This window comes from Chiloscyllium plagiosum, unplaced genomic scaffold (genome assembly GCF_037043375.1).
Source record: "Chiloscyllium plagiosum isolate Xiang-an unplaced genomic scaffold, Cpla_swu_hap1 HiC_scaffold_4, whole genome shotgun sequence".
In the NCBI taxonomy this organism is placed as follows: Eukaryota; Metazoa; Chordata; class Chondrichthyes; order Orectolobiformes; family Hemiscylliidae; genus Chiloscyllium; species Chiloscyllium plagiosum.
This window is the reverse complement of record NW_028270142.1, coordinates 113,022,670-113,046,129: the sequence shown is the minus strand read 5'-3', so window position 1 is coordinate 113,046,129 and position 23,460 is coordinate 113,022,670. Positions and strand designations below refer to the sequence as shown.

Genomic DNA, 23,460 nt, shown 5'->3' with positions numbered 1-23,460 from the left:
TTTAGATATTGTCAAATTCATGACAGCAAATTTATTTGTTTAAGAAACTTATATTTAAGCTTTGTAACCCAGAGGTATAAAACAAAGTTCTTTGAAGACAATTAAATAGAGAGACCAAGGAAGCAAACTGTTACAACCTACTGGGGAAAGTGTGTTCATTCTCGAGACTCATTCTTCTCAGAGTGACCACAAAAGTCATTGACTTAATCAAAGTATGCAAAGTTCTCAATTTACCTGCCTAAAGGAAAGGTGAACAGAAAACACTGATTAGTTCCCCATACTAAACAAGAACTAGTGCTTATTTTTCCCAGAGTTGAAGTGTCTAAAACTAGGTGACATGCATTTAAGGTGAGAGGAGGCAAGTTCAAAGCAGATGTGGGGCAAGTTTTTTTTTAAACACAGGAGAGTGGTGGGAGTCTGGAACGCACTACCAGGGGTGATGATGGAGGCAGACATGATAGGGGTATTTAAGAGGTATTTAAGGGGTATTTTAGATAAGCACATGAATATGCATGAAATGGAGGAATATGGACGAAGGGCAAGCATAAGAGATTAGTTTAATTTAATGTCATTTTTGGTACAACATCTTGGGCCGAAGAGCCCATTCCTATGTTTTATTGTCCTATGTTCTATATTACAAAAAATATATTTTCAGCCACAGGTCAACAAAACTATGAACTATCAACATATATCAACTCTTTAAAACCCAAACCCCTTTTAAACTCCTACACCCCTTCTTAATGACCTTTCTACCCAATGGGGTCAGAAATGTGGATATTTGGTGATAACTGCATCATGTGCCATTTGGAACTCCACACACACTGACCCAGCCAATATCCATATGCAAAACCTGACAACATCCAGGCTTCAGCTCAAAGTGATAAGAAATATTCACACCATACAAGTGCCAGGCAATGACCATTTCCAACAAAAGTGAATCTAACCATCACTAATTTACATTTAACGGGATTAGCATCACTGAATCCCCACTATCAACATCCTGGAGTCACCACTGACCAGAAACTGAACTGGGCCAGGTCATAAATACTATGGCTGCAATAGCAGGTCAGAACTCAAACTTCTGTGGTGTGTAACTTACCTCTTGTCTTACCAAAGCTTTCTTTAAGAAACAAGGCAGGAATAGGACAGAATGACTGGATGAGTATAGCTCCAACAACACAAGCTTGACACCATTTAAGACAAATTATTCTGTTTGACTGGCATGCATTCAGCATCCTGACTCTGAACTATACCCTGTTCCTTCACTATCACTTGGTCAAAATCCTGGAACTCCTTCTCTAACAGCATTGTGCATGGTTCTGCACCCAAAGTACTGCAGATGTTCAAGCACTGCTAAATTACAATGGAGAATTTAGTGATGGGAATTAACTAGCAACACCCAAATCTACTGAACAAATAAAAACACAGCATATAAATATTTCTACAATAATTACTATTGGAAATAACTTGAACTTTCTATCAAGATTTTGTAGGATAATCAACATTCTGGACAAATTTTAGTATTGTTAGATATACAGTACCTTTATTTTTAGCTCTTGCTCTACACCATAGGGAAAGCGTCATCTTTCAGTTTTAAGCCCTGAGACGATCTAATAATATGGATGTTAATCTGCCTATCTAGGCATCAACTGACTAATCGGGTATCACTGGCATTTTCATTGGTATGTTCGAGAAATTATAAATAGAAGCACAAACAAATCCCTTGCGTCAGACAACCTATATCATAGGATTAATTAAGGTACTCAAATGTCAGTAGGGTGAAGGAATCTTGAATGATTATCCAAAGGACCGTAAGCAACAAAGCCTGAATAGAGTCATTGAGTCATAAGATGTACAGCATGGACACAGACCCCTCGGTCCAACCCGTCCATGCCGACCAGATATCACAACCCAATCTAGTCCCACCTGCCAGCAATGATAAAATAAATTGAGAAACCAAACCAAAAACAGATCGAAGCCACTTCTTATCAAGCCTAATAAATGTGCCATTCATTATATATAGCTCAAACACAATCCATTTCCTACCATAATAATTCTCTGGGCAAGTCGCGTCCGAGCCAGAAAATATACTACTCTTAATCTCTTTGGCAATCGTAGGTTCCTAAAAGAAGAAGTCTGCAGGGAGATGGTGTAGGGAGCTGAAGTCCGTATTGTAGGCTGACGTTCATATCTCTGTTGCCTTGGAAGTGACTTGGAGCGAGGCAGTCTCAAATGGTCAGGGATTTCTTGCACAGCCTCTGCTGGAAGACGCCTATTAAGGTCAGCAAGCTGATAGGAAAGAGAGAAGTCATGAAAGCTGCAATAATAAATTAGAAATTAGCAGACGTAAAACTTCTTCAAAATGTCTTAAAGAATTATGGATGTTGGAGACCTGAAACAAAAGCAGAAAATATTGAGAAAGTCATTAGTTATGGTCTGGCAGCATCTGTCGGAAGAAACCAGAATTAACGCTTCAAGTAGCTCAGTTTTGAAGAGGACTCACTGGGCTTGAAATGTTAACTCTTTTTTTCCCCCACTGATACTGAGAGACCTGCTGAGTTTCTTTAAAACATATATTCTTACTCTATCTTTTCTCTACATTAGTCATCATCATGTTGTAACAGGCTCACACAAATTATACTTTAAGTTTACCATTTCTGTTGCAAATCTTTGACTGTGTTCCTTTTTTTTGACTTCTCATTTTTAGTACAGCAGAAATGTTTTGGCCAAAATACACCACCCCTGCCTGTATCTCTAGATCCTCTTCCCAAGAATAGCCAAGATCATGCTGCCTATTCACATGCATCTGAATATTTATATTGCTGCTTAATATTAATGATCTTGATCTTGAAATCCAGGAAAAAAATTTAAAGCGTGTATGTGATGCAAAATCTGGAAACATTGTAAATTGTGAGGAAGATCTTTTAAAATCCACTGATAAGTTGGAGGAGTGGGCATATAGGTGGTAGATGAATCTCATGTGGTGAAGTGTGAGGTGAGACATTTTGGCAAAAAGAAAATGGAGAAAATATATATCAAAGGGTACTACTATAAAAGGCATGCACAAACAATAAGTACTGGCTATATATGTGCTTTAGTTATTAAAGTTGGCACCACACGATCAATTTTGTGGCCTTGGAAGGGATATACCTTAGAGTCATCAGAAATGTACGAAGCGAAACAAGAAAGGGGGGTGGGGGGGGAAGGTTGTACAGACCGTCTTGAACCGAACCTTTAAACTAATTAAATAATTTGACAGGGCTAATAAAGAGAAACTATTTCCTCTGAAGAGTGTGTCCAGGACAGAGATATCATAAAATGAGAACGAGACTTTTCAATAGCAATTCCAGAAAGCACATCATCACAAATAAGGTAATAGCAATTCTAAAATTGGTCCCACAAAAGGGTGAAGTTAGACCAAACAAAATTTTTAAAATGTATATGGTAGATTCAAAAAGACAGAGGAAGTTAATAAACAAAAACTGAAATTGACCAGAAACATTAATTAATTTCTTTCCACAGATGCTGCCAGAACAGTTCAGTTTTTCCAGCAATTTCTGTTTTTGTTTCTTAAATTTCTCTGCCCGCTTTGATTCTGTAGTCTTTAATGTCTCTCATAAATCTACCATGTTCATTTTTAAAATTTTGTTTGATCTAACTTCACCTTTTTTGTGGGACCAATTTTGGGATTGTTATTACCTGATGTGTGAAGAAGTGCTTTATGGAATTGCCATCTGTGTCTTAATTCCCTCTAAACAAAAATAAAGCCAAAGAACTGCGCATGCTGGAAAAACTCTGTTTCAACCAGAAACATTAACTCTGCCTTCTTTCCACAGAGGCTGCCAGACCTGCTGAGTTTTTCCAGCAATTTCTGTTTCTGATTTCCAGCATGTGCAGTTCTTTGGCTTTTTGTTTAGAGGGAATTAAGATTGATGAAAAGTGACTTGACTAAATGATGAACATTAACAAATGATTTACAAGGATGTTGCCAGAGTTGGAGGGTTTGATGTAGAGGGAGAGGCTGAATAAGGCTGGGACTGTTTTCCCTGGAGCATCTGAGGCTGAGGGGTGACATTACAGGGGGGTATAAAATCATGGATAAGGTAAATAGACAAGGTCTTTTCCCTGGATTGGGAGAGTCCAGAACTAGAGGGCATAGATTTAGGGTGAGAGGGGAAAGATTTAAAAAGGGAGCTAAGGAGCAACTTTATCAAGCAAAGGGTGGTGTGTGTATGGAATGAGCTGCCAGAAGTAGTATTGGAGGCTGGTACAATTACAAAATTTAAAAGGCATTTGGATGGGTATATATGAACTAGAAGGTTTTAGAGGGATATGGGCTAAATGGGACTAGATTAATTTAGGCTATCTGGCTGGCATGGATGAGTTAGACCAAAGGGTCTGTTTCCGTGCTGTACATCTCTACGACTCTATGTGACCAAATAGTCCACTGCTATTCTTATGTTCCTTGTTCAGGAGAGTGGGAAATTAATTTTCTCTTAGAAACCGCTTAGTGATATCAACTACAGGTACAGTCAAAGCCCAAAGCTTTGTCAATTATAATAATATGCACTAATAACCTAAACCACTGCACTATACAGTTGGGTGTAGGAAGGGAATGCACAAGGACATTGTAGCTGCTAATTTCATAGCACTGTGACGTCTTTCAGAAGTTGCAATAAATACCTCAAACATGAACAAGTACCTAAGAAATGGACTAAGCACGACATCAGCAAATATGGTAGTCACTTTGCACACAGACAGCAGTATTAAATTGATAGACAGTTCATTCATCTCTAATGGTTGGTTCAGGGAGGAATGTTGCCCAGGACAACTAGCTGTCCTTTACCAAACAATGTCACTGCTACTCACCACATAGTTCATCTGCTGAAACCCATAACCTCTCTAACAATGCTTCACTCCCTTCAGTGTTTCTCGGCAATGTCAACAAGTATAAACTCAAGTCTTGGAGTGGCTCTTAAAGCCAGAATCTTCTAGTTTGGAGACAATCTCTCCAGCCAGTGAGCTCAGCTAACACACCATAATGTTAGATTCAAAATTAATTTAACTTAGTACAACAGACTTAGCTTACCTCCATACGACGGATATCAATGGACAACACGGTTGTGAAGAAAAACATTTGCAGGAAGAAATCAGAAACTAGTCCAACCACTGCAAACAGGCAAAATTCCTGTAAGAATTGGATGGGTGGGGAATAGGCAAGTAGAAAAGATACACAAAACAAAATAAGAAAGAAAAGTTCAATACATAACTTTCAGACAATAAAAAAGTGATAAGACATGAACAGCACATTTGAAGAAGCAACACAAAAATATTAAGCAGCAAAACTAAGACAGGGTGCATTCTCAAAAGGATCATATAATTATAATTAAACAGTATGATTCAACCCAAACCTCTTGTCATTTTCGTCAAAAAAATTAATTTTTTCTCATTTCTTTTCTTTAATTTTACTGCTCATCTTTGCATATGCATGTTATTAGTTTAATTGCACTTAATTTGGATCTTGCTGCTGAAAAATAAAATCTAAAACCAAAACAGTAATATTCAACTTCGACACAAATTTTATTAAATTAGTGCTTTCAGGTGGAAAGCAAATCAGATTATTCCAAAACAGTTGTAAGGCTTCAAAGGTATAATTTTATTTTCTCTCCCACAAGTCGCAAAGTCACCATATGGCTGGGTACTCATTTGAGAGAGATAACTAGTGGTAGCTCTCACTGGAGAGAAATGACTGGTGGTGGTTTAACCTGAGGGTCACCACATCTCAGAGAAGGGAATTGAACTTTGCACTTTGTACTTTGGTGTTACTTTGCACTGCAAACCAGCATCCATCCTGACCACCCAGAATAATAGGACAACTTTTAACATTTTCTTGCTTAATCTTGAATGGCAATTCAAAGATCACCTTTCTATGTCCTTTCAATTTCCAAAACCATAATATTTTTTCCCTCCATTGTCTCCTCAAAAGTAATCTAAAATCTTTAGACTTTGGTTTCCTGCTCAATAATTTATCTTGTCCACCCTCATCTATCTCCTTTACAGAGCACTTTGAGACTATAACAAAAAATAATATGATTCAAATTATGAGTGTGTGTTGAACTTATATTCTTCATTTTTGGAAACAATACCCAAAACGCTGAAAATCCAATCACACAAAGGACTCCTGCAAGAAACAGCTGTGAACTCCAGAAATAGATGCATGGATTGAAGTAGGCTACACAAGATGCAAATGCTAATACTACTAGAGGTACTGTACCAGTTGCTAACAGGTTAAAAGTCCCCAAAGGTGAACTACCCATGATCCATGGTGGCTCAGGTTTGAAGGGCCAAACAGCCTACTCCTGTCCCTATTCCTTATGGTCTAATGGTACTCAGCAAATTCTGAACTTGCCCTGATTTTCAATTGCATTTTGTTTCTTGACGTAAATGTGTTATTTTTAATCTCTATTTCCTTTGTCCTCCCAAAAACACTAGTTTTGAGTGCTCATCTTTCCTCCTTAACAGGAGCCCAAACGGCAAAAACTGCAGGAGATCCAGGTGCAAAGACATAACAGCATACTTTGCTTCAGGAGGCAATCACATAAGTACAGCTTTAGAGTTAGTAAACTGTTGGGGCGTGACTGCAATTTTGGCAGGCATATAGATCCATAATGATGGAGGAGTGTTGGTTCTTGATTTTGACTAACAGGTATAAGGTCGTTGTTACCTACTTGTAGACCAGATTAAGAGTCACAGGATTAACAAACTGATCATTAGACCATCCGCTTTTCCAGCAACACATTTCCACCATAGTGCATCAGGCCACTCAAGTTGGGAGGAGGTGGTGAAAAAGGGCTGTTGTAAAGATAAGGAATACTTAGGGAAGATGATAGAACAGTGAGGTCCTCACAGGACTAATAGTAGTAGCTCAGTTCTAGGGACATGAGTTTGATTACCACCATGGCAGACGGTAGAATTTGAATTGAGGGGATAAATATGGAATATAAAGTTAATCTCAGTAAAATTATCATTGAACCAGATGGGTTTTTAAAACAATCAATCAATCAATCATGATCTTTACAGAAGACAATGTGCCATTTGTACCTGGTCTGGGCATATATATGACTCCAGATGCACAGCAAGGTAGTTGACTCTGAATAGCCTAGCGAATGACCCAGCACAAAGGCAATTTGGGATGGACAATAAATACTAGCCTTGCCAGAAATACCAACATCCTATGAAAAAATAAAGAAAAGCACAAGTCGGAGAATAGACATGACTTTGCAATCATAACTGGGTATTGCAAAAGGTGTGAGAGAAGATCCAGGGTTCACAGAGCATGTTGGAACCTGTGACATTCATAGAATCAAGAAAGATGTTTTGGTGAGAGCAAGTTATCAAAAATTGTAGTAGATTGGGAAAAATTGAAGAAACCAGTGATAGTGACTCAGCAAGAGAGGAAGAAATCAGAGTGAGTGTCAACTAACAGGAAATATTAAAAGCAGACAAAAGCTTCTACAGGTATATAAAAAGGAAGTGACTTGCTAAACTAAACATTGATCTGTTTAAGAGAGATCCTGTTGAAAGCTCACGGTCAGTAAGGTTCCAACAGTTAGGACGAAGATATCCCATCAGGTGACACAGCCTCCCAAGTGATTATATAGTTTTAGTGACTTTGGAGGCAGTGTAGGAATTCGATGCAGTGGTAAGAGGTACTTTCTGGCTCATATTTTCTGAAGTATTTTTACAGGATAAATTGAAGCCGAGGATTGGGGGCCAGCACAAAAGGAAGGAAAATTATAAAATCGTTGCTGATAATAGGTACTAATTTGACTATTAGAGGCTACTTTCAGATTGTAGCCAAGTACCAGAAATATTTACAGATTACACATAAAAGACCAGTGGAACCTTTAAAAAAAATTCAGATTAACGAAGTAAATAAAATAAAGATGCAAGGTTAGTTGATGTGTCGTAACTGCATGGCGTGACACCAGGTGAAGCTCATCGTTGTTTAGTGCGACCACATCTGTAGCAAGTGTTGGCTGCTTGAGAAACTCTGGCTCAGAGTTGATGGGCTGGAGCCTGAGGTTCGAACACCTCAACACATCAGGGAGGGGTGAGTTACCTGGAAGTTGTGTTTCAGGAGGCAATCACACCTCTTCAACTGACTACCTTAAATTCTGTCAGTGGTAAGTGACAGTAGGAGGCAACTCTGGGCAAGATGGGAAGAGGGATCCAAGGGATAGTGCTGAAGGAGCCTCAGCCCTTGAGTTTGCCCAACAGGTTTGAAATTCTTGTTCAGCATGGATGAGAGCAGGGGCTGGAGGGAGGATGAGCAAACTGACCATAGCACCATGGTATAAGTCACACAGGATTGATTGAGGAGTGGAAAAAGAAACATAGATCTCATCAGGCTAGTAAAGTAGGGAATATACACTATTTTCTATGATCAAGCTTGAGACTCTCAAAGGCTGTGCCTGCCTGGGTTCAAGATCTCTTATCTGGACTGCAGAGCAACTTGCAATAGGAGAGGAAAGATCCAGCTGTCATGGCTCATGTAGGCACCAAAAATATAGGGAGAAAGAGGAAAGAGGTTCTGCTGAGGGAATATGCGCAGTGAGAGCTAAATTGAAAAGCAGGACCAAAAAGAAATTATATCGCCAGATAATTACCAGACCCATGTGTTAATTGGCACACTGTCAACAATATTAAAGAGCTGAACACAAGGCTCAAACATTTGAGAGAAGCAAGTTAAAATTCATGGAACATTGGCATCAGTACTGGAGAAGGAAAGAACTGTTCTTATAGGACATGTTCCACCTGAACCTGCTGGTGCCAGAGTCATGGCAAATTACACATCCAGGTCTGTCAATAGGGTTTCAAACAAATAAGTGGGAGGCAGGGGTTCACTTGCATGGGAAATTATGGAAAAAATAAAGGTTGTGGGGGTGGAGTGGAGGGAGGAAGGAGAGATAGGTTCAGGAGAGGTTATTAAAGTTTCCTGAAAAGTATGGAATGGGTCAGTAACCTAACTTCAGGAATAGCATAAAGGGGACAACAATAAAGGGGGCGGGGCACATCAATTCAGGACTGAGAGTGAAGCACTTAAAATTGCACGCAGTAAATGTAACAAGGTAAACGAGCTTGTACCACAGATTAAAAGCTGCAGGTATAATGTTGTGGGCATCATGAAGATGCGGCTGCAAGGGAATCAGGCTGGCAACCAAGGACATGTATCCTACTGAAAGAAGAGATACATGGGCAGAGGGTGTGGAGTTGCATTGTTACTATGATATGAAATTCAGCACAGATTGCAAGAAGTGATATAGGGTCAGAAGACACAGACTCAGAGGGTAGAGTTGAGGACCTGCAGAGGGAAAAAAAAGTCTCCAATGGGATTTATGTACAGGCTTCCTCAGAGTAGTCAGGATATGGGAAAGGAAATCAATCAGGAGAAAGAGGTCATGCAAGATGGCACTGTTACAATAATCTCTGGGACTTGAATATGTAGCTTGACTGGAAAAAATCAGATTGGTAGCCGATTCCAAAGAAAATAAACTTGTGAAATGTCTACGAGATGGCTTTTTGTAGCAGCTTATGATACAGCTCACTAGGGAACAGGCAATTCTGGATTTGGTGCTATGTTATGAGGGAGACTTAATTCAGGAGCTTAAGGTGAAAGAACCCATAGAGGGCAGTGGCCATAACGTGATAGAATTAACACTGCAGTTTGAGAAGGAGAAGCTGGAATCAGGTGCAAGGTATTATAACTGATTAAAAGGTAACCACAAGACTGGAGGGAGGAGCTGGCTAGAGTTGATTGGAAGGAGAACCTACCAGGGAAGGCAATGCATCAGCAATGGCAGGAGTTTCTAGGGTAATTCAGGAGGCAAGCAGAAATTAATCTCAAGGAAGAAGGAACTACTAAGGACAAGGCAACCGTGGCTGACAAGGTAAGTTAAGTTCAGCTCAGCAAAAAAGCATACAGTGCAATGAAGATTAGTGGGAAATTAGAGAACTGGGAAGCCTTTGACAACTGGCAGATGACAACTAAAAAAGCAACCAGGGGTGTGGGTGAGCAGAGATGATGAAATACGAGAGTAAGCTAGTTAGTAACGTACAAGAAGATTGCAAGAGCGTTTGGACATATAAAAGGTAACACAGCCAAGAGTTGACATTAAACTGCTGGAAAACAAAGCTGGGGAAAAAGTAACGAGACAAAGAAATAGTGGAGTATTCATGGTGGAAGATCAGCTTATCAGAACCTGAAGAGAGTAAGGGGACAGATGATTGTCATGGCCATTATGGTGGTGGTGGTGGGGGACGCTGGAAGGTCTGAAGGTGGAAAATCAGCCATAGTAGATGGACTACACCCCAGGGCCAGAAGGGATTAGATGGGAGATTGTTGAGGCATGTGTGGTGATTGTTCAGGAATCACTGGAGTCTGGAAGGGTCCCAGAGCACTTAAAAAAGACTAATGTAACATTTCCTGTTTAAAAAGGGATGTAGACAAATTGCTGAAAATTGTAGGCCAGTTCGCCAAACCTCAGTCATTGATAGGATTTCAGAGTCCATTTTTAAGGATGAGTTTGCAGAATACTTGGAAGAACGTGCAAAGACAGAACTGAGTCAGCAGGGCTTCATCAAGGTTTGGCCATGGCTGACAGATCTTAGAATTCTTTGAAGAGGTAATGGGTAAATTAGACAAAGGCGAGTCAGTGGGCATGATCCATTTGGATTTACAGAAGGTCTCTGACAAGATGTCGCACAGGAGGCTGCTAAATAAGTTAAGAGCCCATGGTATTAGGTACTGTCCAAGGTACTGCCATGGATAGAGGATCAACTGACTAGCAGAAGGTAGAGTGTGGGAACATAGGGGTTAGGATGGCGGCCAGTAACTCATGGAGTTCCACAGGTGCTAGTGCTGGGGTCACGACTATTCACATCATATATTAACAACCTGGACAAAGCAACAATGCCCTCAGTTCCTAAGTTTGCAAATATCACAAAGATAGGTGGAGGGGTGGACAGTGTTAAGGATGAAGGAGGCTACAGAAAAGCATGTTGACAGGCTAAGACAGCGTGCAAAGAAGTGACGGCAGTAATACAATGTAAGGTTATGCACTTTGGTAGGAAAGAGAGATGTAAACTATTTTCTTAATGTGAAAATGCTTCAGAAATCTGAAGCACAGAGCGAGTTAGGAGTCCTTGTTCAGGATTTTCTTAAGGTTAACATAAAGGTTCAATTGGCAGTTAGGAAGATAAATACAATGAAAGCATTTATTTTGGGAAGGCGGCACGGTGGCACAGTGGTTAGCACTGCTGCCTCACAGCGCCAAAGACCGGGGTTCAATTTCCACCTCAGGCAACTGAGCGTGTGGAGTTTGCACATTTCCTCTGGGTGCTCCGGTTTCCTCCCACAGTCCAAAAATGTGCAGGTTACGCTACGCTAAATTGCCCATAGTGTTAGGTGAAGGGGTAAATGTAGGGGTCTGGGTGGGTTGCGCTTCGGTGGGTCGGTGTGGACTTGTTGGGCCGAAGGGCCCGTTTCCACACTGTAAGTAATCTAATCTACTGATCAGGGCTAGAATAAAACAGCAGGGATGAGCCTGCATTAGACTCTGATAAGACTGCATTTGGAACACCGTGAGCCATTTTGGCGAAGGAAGGATGCACTAGCCTTGGAGAGGGTTCAGAGAAAGTTTACAAAATGGTACAAAGAGCTTGTCATATAAAGAACAGCTGAGGATGCTGAGACTGTATTTGATGGAGATTAGAAAGATGTGGGTACAAGCCTTTAGAACTGAGATGAGGAGGAATTTCTTCAGTCAGAAGGTAATAAACCTGTGAAGAGTCATTGCCACTGAGGATTGTGGAGACCAAGTCATTCAGTGTATTTAAGACAGAGATACATAGATTCTTGATTTGTAAGAGCATCAAAGGTAAAAGAGAGATGGCAGGAGAATGGAGTTGAGAAACAATGAGAATGGCAGAACAGACTCGATGGACTGAATGGCCTAATTCTGCTGCTATATTGAACAGTCTTATGATCCCTGAGAGGATTTGACTGGGAATTAATAAGAGGAAACCAAGTATTTGTGACCAGGTACAGACTTGCAACAAGCATTGTGCATCTGCATTCACAGTAAAACATAAAAACACCTCAAGAATAGTAGAAAAATGCGAGAAGAGAAAGGAATTTAAAAACAATAATGATCACTGGGACCTGAAGCATAACTCTGATTCAGAGAAGAGAGTGGTACTAGCTGAACTACAGCTAACACTGAACAGTATGACTATGCACTAAGTAGTGCAAAGTCACACTGTTGACTATCAAGAAAGAAAGGCTGAAAGCAATTACTATTGTTAAGAAATACTTATGACTTTTCAGAATGTAAGTCGGCAAACACTAACAGTTTGTTTGATTTTTGTATAGTTGCTTTGTGGAAGTTTTCATAGCTGAACTTTTCAGAGAAGAGTGCTGAGTAAACGCTCATATTTCTGAGGAAAAACAAAGGAAAGCAGGGGAGAAGTATTTCCTGACCCCTAATAAATCTGTGAATTCCCTACTGTGGTATCAAATTCAGTTGAATAGATGAAAAAGATATGAGGTTCCACTATCACCTAGACACCAATGCAGTCTATTTCAGAATGCAGCACGACTGGGGTAATATCCAGGTTTGTGCTGATAAGTGGCAATTAACATCTGTGCCACACAATTGTCAGGCAATCACCATCTTCAAGGAGATAGAATCTAACAATTGTCCCTTGACATTCAATGATATTATCCCACTAAAATTGTTCTGTGGCTTACCATTAACCAAAAACTGAACTGGACTAGCCACGTAAATGCTTTGACTCTAAGAGCTGGTCAGAAACTAGAAATCCTACAGCAACTAATTAACCTATTAACTCTCCAAAGCCTGACTGCTAGCTATAGGTAACAAGTCAGGAGCATGATGGAATATTCCCCATTTGCCTCTTTAGTTTCCTAATTACTTGCTGAACTTGCATACTAACCTTATACAACTCATACACAAGAACATCCAGATCCCACTGAACCTTAGAGATCTACAATCTCTTACCATGTAGATTCTTCCTGAAAAAATGGACAAGTTAACATTTTTCCACATTATACTCCATTGATAGCTCTCTGACCACTCACTCAACCTAGCTGAAATAACTCCAAAGAGGCCAGTATCCCGTTACCAAGACACTCTTTATTTATAAGTGGAGAATCTATGACACTGATCCAGCTCCCTCAGAGAGTCAGGACAGCTGACGTTACTGATCTTATCGGTCAGCCTGAGTTCCCTGATTGAGGCTACTAATCTGGTCCAATCAGGAAACTCATTTTCTATGAAGTACACCTGACTGACCTTGTTACAATCACTACAGTACCTGTATCCTTTTGTGGACTCCTTACATCCTCTTCCTAATTATCTTTGTGTAGTCCTAAAATTTCACAACCATACCTTGTGTAACTTCATCTTAAGAAAGATTAGATTCCCTACAGTGTGGAAACAGGCCCTTCAGGCCAACATGTCCACACCGACCCTTCAAAGAGTAACCCACCCAGACCCATTCCCTCTGACTAATGCAGCTAAGACTATGGGCAATTTAGCATGGCCAATTCACCTGCCCTGCACATCTTTGGACTGAGGGGGGAAACCGGAGCACCCGGAGGAAACTCTCACAGACACGAGGAGAATGTGCAAAGTCCACACAGTCAGCCAAAGCTGGAATCGAACCTGGGACCCTGGTGTTGTGAGGCAGCAGTGCCAACCACTGAGCCACCATGCCGCCTAACTTGTACAAGTTATAAACAATTGAGGTACCAGGACTGATCACTGCAGCATATCAGTCATCACATCTTGTCAATCTAAAAAGGACCCTTTTATGTCTAATCTCTGCATCCTGTTAGGCAGCCAATATTCTTTCATGCCAATATCCTACTTCTATGCCATGAGCATTTATTTTCCATAAAAAGCCTATCAAATGTTATTAGAAATCTATGCACAGTACATACACTGATCCCATTCCAGAGACTTAATTACATAATATAAACTGACAAATGATTGAAACCACAACAGAGAAGAAGCCTTTTTTTGTTAAAGCACTATCTCAACAAATTTTCAAATAAACATAAAAGGATCTCAGCACTATCTTAAAAAAAAAGGGATTTAGCCAAATTATCTCACATTGGAAAACAAACTATTTGGTCAATTATCTCATATTTGTGGGACCTCACTGTTTGCAAACTGACTTCCTGATTTAAAAGCAGATTACCCTTGAAAAGAACTTCAATAAATCCTGAGTTTGTAACATGTGCGTTATATCAATGCAGTTTATCTTCTTTACAGCTTCTTGATTGTTTGGAGGTATGATTTATAAATTATTAATCCATAATTTCTGCTTTTCTATCCTTGTACTTGACAAATGTTAAAATATAATTTTGCAATGCTACTATCTAATTACATTAGAGTGATTTAGTGATTTTGGGGGGTGTGTTAGACTTGATGGCCAATTCTATGACTCTCTATGATCTATAATGCACAAATTCTCTACACAATAAATGCACAATCATCCGCAGTGAGGTATCATCAGTAAACATAACGCAACACAGTAGATTTTAAAAAGAAATTTGTTTAGTTTTAAATTCAAGGATACTTAATGTGTTATACCACATAACACCTGAAAAGTAAAATTAGAGCCACACAGCACGAAATTTAGATCTGACACAATACACATCTTTGTGTCTGTGTTCTAGTCATAATTGTAAAATTTACAACTTCAACAGAAGAATTAGATTAGGATTACCTACAGTGTGGAAACAGGCCCTTCGGCCCAACAAGTCCACACTGACCCGCCGAAGCGTAACCCACCCAGACCCATTCTCTTATATTTACCCCTTCACCGAACACTACAGGCAATTTAGCATGGCCAATTCACCTAACCTACACATTTTTGGATTGTGGGAGGAAACCAGAGCACCCGGAGGAAACCCACGCAGTCACGGGGAGAATGTGCAAACTCCACACAGTCGCCTGAGGCGGGAATTGAACCCGGGTCTCTGGCACTGTGGTTAGCACTGCAGCCTCAGCGCCAGAGACCCAGGTTCCATTCCCGCCTCAGGCGACTGACTGTGTGGAGTTTGCACATTCTCCCCGTGACTGCGTGGGTTTCCTCCGGGTGCTCCGGTTTCCTCCCACAGTCCAAAGATGTGCAGGTCAGGTGAATTGGCCATGCTAAATTGCCCGTAGTGTTAGGTTAAAGGGGTAAATGTAGGGGTATGGGTGGGTTGCGCTTCGGCGGGTCGGTGTGGACTTGTTGGGCCGAAGGGCCTGTTTGCACACTAAGTAATTTAATCTAATCTAATCCAAAAAGAATGGTCCAAGCAGAAAGCTGAATATAACATTCAAAGCACTATTAATGAGGCAAGGTTAATGTTTAAATGAAAATTCCTTTCCAATCCTAAAATTTCAAGCACTTTTATTCTATATCAAAACAGTTCCTCCTAACTAGGAGGACAAATTACAAGAAATACCTGAATAGCTGGAACCAGGGTAAAGTAACCAATCAGTATGATAACAAGTTCAGTAGCCACATTCTTCATAATAGACCAGCTTTCATTGCTTAAACCTAGAGAAACATGTTACAGGTATATTACTGAAACGTTAAAGACATAGCAACTCTCAAGTATTTTACATCAGTTAACATTTATATTCATAAACCTGATGCTTTATGTTTTGCCCTATTATTTAACTCAAGTCACATGGGATGAAAATGTGTCCCAATTATCGGCTAAAATGTTGAAACAAGGAAAAATTACTGGAAAAACACAGCTGGTCTGGCAGCTTCTGTGGAGAGAAAGCAGAGTCGACATTTTGGATCCAGTGACCCTCATTCAGAACAGAGCTCTGAAGCACTGACTCTGCTTTCTCTCCACAGAGCTACCAGACCTGCTGAGTTTTTCCAGCAATTTGTTTTTGTGTCTAATTCCAGCAGCTGCAGTTCTTTAGTTGGTTTCTTTTGTTTAATGGTAAAATGTTGTTTCAACCAGTAGTCTAACGAGCATGCAAATAATTATAATGTCAAGAGAAAAGAAACGATGATATAAAAATGCATTTCAGGGAAAGCAATCAGTTGTCACCATCTCATCACCACTTTTGATTTCACTCAAAATCCACATTGTGGTTTGGTGATAATATTTCCCATTTTAAAAAGCAAACCTTTCAGTTTAAAAACGTGATTTATGAAGATAAACCAATGCCAACTTTCCAAGATGACAAGAATCGCCTATCAAGCCACACATCATCCTGAACTTGAACTGTACTGCCACTGCTTTACTGACACTGGATCAAACCATGGAATTACCTTTCAAAAAGCACTGTGGGTGTATGTACATCCCAAGGACTGCAGAAAGCAGTTAATCATTTTCTCAAGGGCAAACAGGAAATGACAACACCACCAGCTTAGCCAAAACACACACATCGACAAATGGATCTGCTGAGACCAATTAACCTAAAAACAAATCAGTACCCCAACATTCACTAAAATTATGAGACATTTGCCAATCCTGAGTAGGCAAAGAACTTCAACTGTTTTGCTTTAATCCTTAAATGCATAAATTGGTCTTTGTCTGATTGGTTGGATGTGATAGGTGGAATCCTGGTGCCTCAATGTTTTACAGTTTACAGCAATGACTTAAGATTAGGGAAGTGAAGGTGTTGGTGCTAAGATAGGTAGTCAAGTATATTGTCAAGATGACAAGGATTGCACACGGATATGGATGGGTTGAATGAATAGGCAAAAATCTGGCAGTGGGAATATAATTTTGGAAAGCGTGAACTTGTTCACTTTGACAAGAATTAAAGAAAGAGTATAAATTTAACAAAAAGACAGCCAAACTCCAAGGTTCAGAGGTCTCTTGGTACTTTAATCCTTGGGTTATAGAACATGTACAGCACCTAAAGCAGGCTAATGAGATGGCTATTCTTTATTATGAGAGGAATTGAACATAAAAGGAGGGGGCTGTGTTTCATAGATGAGAAAAATCATGACTTCTTGAACAGGTTTGGTCTCTTTATTCAAGTAAGAATGTTAATGTATTGCAAATGGATCAGAGAAGGTTTACGACATTGACATCTGAAAAAGTGGGTTGCCTTATGAGGGTAAGTTGGACAGGCTAGACTTTTTTCTGCTGGAGTTTAAAACAGTAAACGTGACTTGATTGAAGTGTACAAGATCTTGAAAGGCCTTGAGATGGTAGGTGTGGAAAAGATGTTTCCTCTAGTCGGTCAGGCTAGAGCTACGGAGCAATATTTTGAAATCAGGGGTTGCCCTTTTAAGATAGAGATAGCAATAACTTCTTTCTCTGAGATTTGTGCAACTTTTGAATCTTCAGCCTCAGAACACAAATGGAAGTGGGGTCACTGAATATTTTTATTGCACTGATTAACTTTGTGGGCAAGGGAATCAAAAGTCATTGGGGGTAGTTGGGAATATGAAATTCAAAACACAAATATATTAGCATGATCTTTTTGAATGATGAAGCACGTTCAAGGGATGATTGTCCCACTTCCACTCTTATTTCATATGTTCCAGAGTGCATCTGGATGTTTGTTATCTAAGTCTCATCATGACTTCTCCTGTGATCACCCAAATCACAAAACAACCTAAAGTGAAAACATGATCAGATTAAAAACAAACCACTTACGTGAATTTAGGTTTTATAAGCTGTTATTTGAACAAGAGATCTTTGTAACCCCAATATCAATTCATTGCTTTGTCAATATTTATGACAAGCTTGGAATCCATTTATTGGTAATACAAGAGATGTCTTGAAGAGGGTACAATATAGTAATGAAATTGAATAACTTGCCTTCTTGCTTCTACGCTGCAAAGTGCACATTGCTGGCCAACCCAGCATTTGCTGCCCTTCACTCATTGCCCTCAAGGTGGTGATGGTGAGCCACCTTCACTAACTATTGTATCCTAGTTAAAAATCACACAACACCAGGTTATAGTCCAACAGGTTTAATTGGAAGCACACCAGCTTTCAGAGCGACGCTCCTTCATCAGGTGATTGTGGAAGGCTCAATCGTAACACAGAATTTATAGCAAAAATTTGCAGTATGATGTAACTGAAATTATACACTGAAAAATTGATTTCAATGTATAATTTCAGTTACATCACACTGCAACTTTTTGCTATAAATTCTGTGTTACGATCGAGCCCTCCACAATCACCTGATGAAGGAGCATCGCTCCGAAAGCTAGTGGGCTTCCAATTAAACCTGTTGGACTATAACCTGGTGTTGTGATTTTTAACTTTGTTACACCCCAGTCCAACACCGGCATCTCCAAATATTGTATTCTACATAATGTAGGAAATACCCATAGCATTTAGAAGGGAGTTCCAAGATAACCTTTATTACAACAAAATTTGATTGAGTCAAAGTTTGTACCAAAGCTCTAATGAGATTATAAGTGGAGAGGCCAATGGAACCCAGGCTGGGCATCAGTGAGCAAGTGATTACTATTTAAGTGGCATCAGAGAGCTATTTGAAAATGATCAAGAGTAGATTAACGGGGCAGTAATTAGCTGTTTTTTATTTGTCCTGCATTCTGTCGGGAGAACAGAGCTGAGGAATTTTCCACATTAATGCCAACCTTGAAACTAGACTAGGACTGCTTGGCATCGTGTATAGCCCGTTTGAAACACAAGTTTTCAGTACCACTGCTTGGATGTTGTCAGGGCTTGAGATTTGCCATTTCTAGCAATATTAGCTGTTCGTACTGTCACCTGGAGTGAATATAATTTGGCTGGAATCTGTGATGCTAGGGACTTCAAGAGGAGACAGAGATGCACTTTCACTTGGTACTTCTCGACGAAGATGGTTGCAAATGCTTCAGCCTTGACTTTTTGCCTAGACATACTGGACTCCCCCATTACTGACTAGGGGTATAATTATGCTGCCTTCTCCTCCAGTTAGTTGCTTAATTGCCCACTTCCATTCATGACTAGATGTGGCAGAACTGTAGACCTTTAATATGATCCTTTCGTTGAAGGTTTGCTTAGATCTCTGTAGTTGACCTAAAAATGTACATATACACCAGTTTGTCAACTGAACCAGTCACTCAATAATATTGAATCAAACCATCAGAATCTTTTTAACTACAGAATTTTATGTCTGTCACAAGGGTCAGATTTGGCATTATTTCAGCATTATGTCATTTACAGGTACAAATAAATGCCACTGAAATAACTTCATTTACTACAATGGTGAACTAAAGGTTATAATTGATGAGCCAATGTCAAAACTGAGAACAGATTTAGAAAACAAAATACCAGCAGGGGACTAATTACAGCAAACCAAATTACTCAATAATATAAAAAAAACTGGAATTAACACATTGTGACATTTTAGTTTACAATCCGGTTTCAGTTTATACTTAACAACCCAACAAAAACATGCCTTTTCTGTTACAAAAAGCCAATACATTTTAGTTTTAGGGTTCAACATCCATCATAATCCATCTGCCATGCTTCCCTGCCTTTTCATGATGCAAAATCGCAATTAAAAGACATCCACGAAAATTGAAGATTTAGTATCTGGTGAGTCGGGTGGTTAATGGTTATAGATATAATTAATTCAATGTGGTACATCAAGTCCTTGAAAATACAGTTAAGTGTAACTGAAGATTTGCAAGGAACTGCTCCTCCAATGTGAAGTGGACTCTCTCCAATGTTCTGTTACTAGTGAGCCTGTCAGCAGCAAAAGTGGGATAAAAAAAACAGTCTTTGATTGGAAAAGCAGCACAATGTGAGTGCTTTCATCCAATCCCAGGCCTGGAACCATTGCAATAAATCTGAGGGGCCTGAGAGTCTTGCTAGGAAACTCTGGCTTGGGGAGTAGACAAATAATAGCTGGACTGCTGGGACAGTTGAGACACAGGGTCATGAAGAGCAGTGGTTGCAACAACAACACACCCTGGGATAGATGGAGTATTAGACCAGGAAGGAGGGAGGAAGACCATGTTGGCACCTCAACAGCTGACCCATACAGCTCCTCAGCAGCATTAATTACCAAACTCTCTGGATGCATTTAAGTGAGTTGGTGGGTGAAACTGAGGTAGATAAATGGCCACTCTTCTCCTCCTCCCCCCACCAAAAAATCCTATCAGTAAATAATGAGGAATCCAACATTGATCCCTGTGGTATGCTATTCGACACTGGAACCCAATCCCACAGCCCTCTAGCACCATCTTCTGTCTCCGGTGACAAAGCCAATTTTTGATTCATCTTGACAAGTTACTCCCATATCCCAAGTGCTTTTTCCTTTTTTAATCAGTCTCCCATGTGGGACCTTGTCAAAGATTTTGGGAGATGAGAAAAAACTTAGCTGAAAGGCAACACATCATAGACCCTAAGGTTGTGTGAATTCTGCCAAGGATTGCTCTGAGCATGCCCCAGCAGAGATGGATAAAAGCCAGTGCCAGTTAAAACCAACTCATTTAGCTTGGCCTTGGTTTTTATGCCATTCATTGGTCTGCTTAACAAAAAAAAGGCAAAGTCTATTAATTTTCTATAACGTTCGACATTTTTTAATTAATTGCTCATTTAGGCTATCAATTTATCAAACTGGAGTTGTTTTGTTTTGAAATTAATATTTACCGCTGTGATAAAACTAATTTCTCCAAAATTTGCTTAATATAGTCATTCTACGGAGTGAGAAAAACACTTACATGTGATCTCCCTGCCCTGTGAAAAAAGGTTACATAAAAATATTGTGCAAGGCTATAGGGGATAAAAACAACAAGACTGATACAAAGAAATGATATTCGTTTGAAGAATTGGTGCAGGTATTGGCCAAATGACCTCATTACACACTGTCACAATTCTGCCGGTCCCACATTTTCTGTTTTTACTCATAACGCCATAATGAGTTTTGAGTTGGAATCATGAATTAAAACTTAGAAACAATTCCACCAAAAACCTTGAATCCATCACTCATTTTATCAATTACTGAATTGGAAAAACTGACCTGGGAAAAAATGAATTGGGAAGCTGACAGCAGTAGTTGAGGAGGGGGGGGTAAAACACAGCGTACGTAACTTTGAATAATAAGTGTTTTTTTTCTTACCTTGTGCTATTCGCAGTTTGACTTCAAGGTCAACAGGGGTTGAAACAACTGACTTAGTGAGAACAAGGACATTTTCCAGACCAATAACCACAACCAGGTAAGGAAATATCTCACTTTAAGAAGAACACAAAAAAGCAAATTAAAAACTATGTTTAAGAAATTAAATGCAGATTTACCAATAGTTTTCTCAACACTTTTGTTCAGTTCAAAAGCATAACCATAAGTCAATTCTCACCCCACTCTTGACTTTTCTGCCCTCAGCCTCCTAACTGTTTAAATGGAGCCGAACGCAACTTGGAAGAACAGCACGCCATGTTTTGACCAGGCACTTTTTGCTTTTTGTCTTTTGCATTGTACAGAGTTAATCAGTTTCAGATCATAATCCCCTGGCCCCTTGTGTTTTTGGATGACAACTATGGTGATGAGCTTGCTTTCCACACTTGTACCTCCTCCAGAGGCATCTTTTGTTTCTGTCAGTTAACAACAATGATATTTAATTATATACAGACATAATTAACTGTACTTCACCTAATCACATCTAGAGAAACACTTCTTAAAACAGTGGTGTGACTGAATTAGGCAACATATGTTTTAATCCATGAATTAGTGCAAGACAAAGTAAAGATTGTCTCCAGTATAATCACATACTAATTGTTTTCCAAAATAAAACACTTTAATCACATCCTGCTTTCTTGTATCATTGTAGCTTTCTCTATTGAATTTCCAGCCTTCCATTCTATCAGAGATTGTTCTCCCATAATGGGAGGCACTGTGGCTCAGTGGTTAGCACTGCTGCCTCAACACCAGGGATCCGGGTTCGATTCCAGTCTTGGGTGACCATCTGTGTGGAGTCTGCACATTCTCCCAGTTCCTTCAGGTGCTCTGGTTTCCTCCCATGGTCCAAAGATGTGCAGGTCATGCTAAATTGTCCACGGTGTTCAGGAATGTATAGGCTAGGTGTATTAGTCAGGGGAAATGTTGGGTAATGGGTCTGGGTGGGATACGTTTCAGAGGGGTGGTTTGGACTTGTTGGGCCGAAGGGTCTGTTTCCACACTGTAGGAATTCTAATTCTTCAAATTCCATTCTCTCCTCCCCCACACACCCAACTTTCTCCACTTTGCTTAAAAACTAAGTACCCCCTATTCTAATGAGAGATCATCAAGTTGAAATATCAACTCTGTCTTCATAGATGCTACAGAATCCAGAGTTTCTCCAGCATTCTTATTTCATTAGTGACATATGTTAGATGCATGGCCCACATATAAAAGGTTGTGACAGCATCTTCTTGCAACTGTTTCACAAACTTAAGCAGGTTCAACAAACTCGATCTAAATGCTGAACTTATTGAAATAGTGTAGAAGTACTCCTTTATAACTCAGTTATTATGGGAGACTCACCCCCTGTTCCCTTGAAGTCCTTTACAATGACTGCATTTCACATCCTAATCCTTATGCTGGCTGACACTGTAAATGGCTCCCGCTCTGTCCTGTTTTCTTTCAAAACCAGTCATTGTCCTGTCCTCAAAATAATCCACCTTTTACAACTCAGTGTGAATACACTTAGTTGATTTCACTCTTACCTATCATAGCCCGAGTTATACCAACAATGTCTTCTCTTTTATTCACACCATTTTCTCTGAAGTTCAAACAGCTGCTACAACCTCAGCAGAATGACCCAAAACCACTAACCACAGTGAAGCTTAAATGGTAATTTTGGTAGTGGCAATGTAAAAAGAACTTTTTAAACAAAATTATAAATCTGTTTGTACGTTATAACATACTTCCTTTACATCTTGGAGCGGAATTTGAAACCTCGTGTGAACATTACACCACAAGGACCCTGTGAAAGGAGTTCACCTTAATAGTATAATAAGATTCTTAATTGACACTTACCCACCATTCAAGGTAGGTGTAAGACCAAAAAGTGTACATAAACCAACCGACATAAGCAGGGAGCTCAGAACAGTTGCCACTGCTGCAAGTGCAAGTCCCCATTTTGATTTCACCATGTCAATCTTCCCTGTAGAGTTACAACATATAAAGTGAGACAAATACAATAGAAAACATGAATTAAATAAAACATTTATACTGAAAAGAATTGCTCCCATGCATTGTGAGGGAACCAATTCTAACGAAATTTCAAAGCACTCTTATCTGGATGTCAAAATTGTAGGTGGGTGTTGCTACACTGGCATTACAATAATACTCTAATTAATTCACTTTGACAATGACATTTCTAAATTTTCCACTAATGGGTTCAAAGTGCACAAAATTCTTGGGTCCCTGTTCCACTGGCACATTGATATGACCAGTC

The 23,460-nt window shown here is 39.7% G+C and overlaps 1 protein-coding gene across 1 annotated transcript in view; it reads right to left on the bottom strand.

Annotated features, from left to right (window-relative positions):
- scap (SREBF chaperone) overlaps positions 1–23,460 on the bottom strand; it is a 150,957-nt gene that overhangs the window by 44,895 nt on the left and 82,602 nt on the right. The window contains exons 8-12 of the mRNA XM_043687917.2: positions 23,040–23,166; positions 21,147–21,259; positions 15,545–15,639; positions 5,090–5,188; positions 2,047–2,289 (exon numbers count right to left, since the gene is read on the bottom strand). Coding sequence (XP_043543852.1) covers positions 2,047–2,289; positions 5,090–5,188; positions 15,545–15,639; positions 21,147–21,259; positions 23,040–23,166 — 677 coding nt within the window. The remainder of the gene's footprint in view (positions 1–2,046; positions 2,290–5,089; positions 5,189–15,544; positions 15,640–21,146; positions 21,260–23,039; positions 23,167–23,460) is intronic.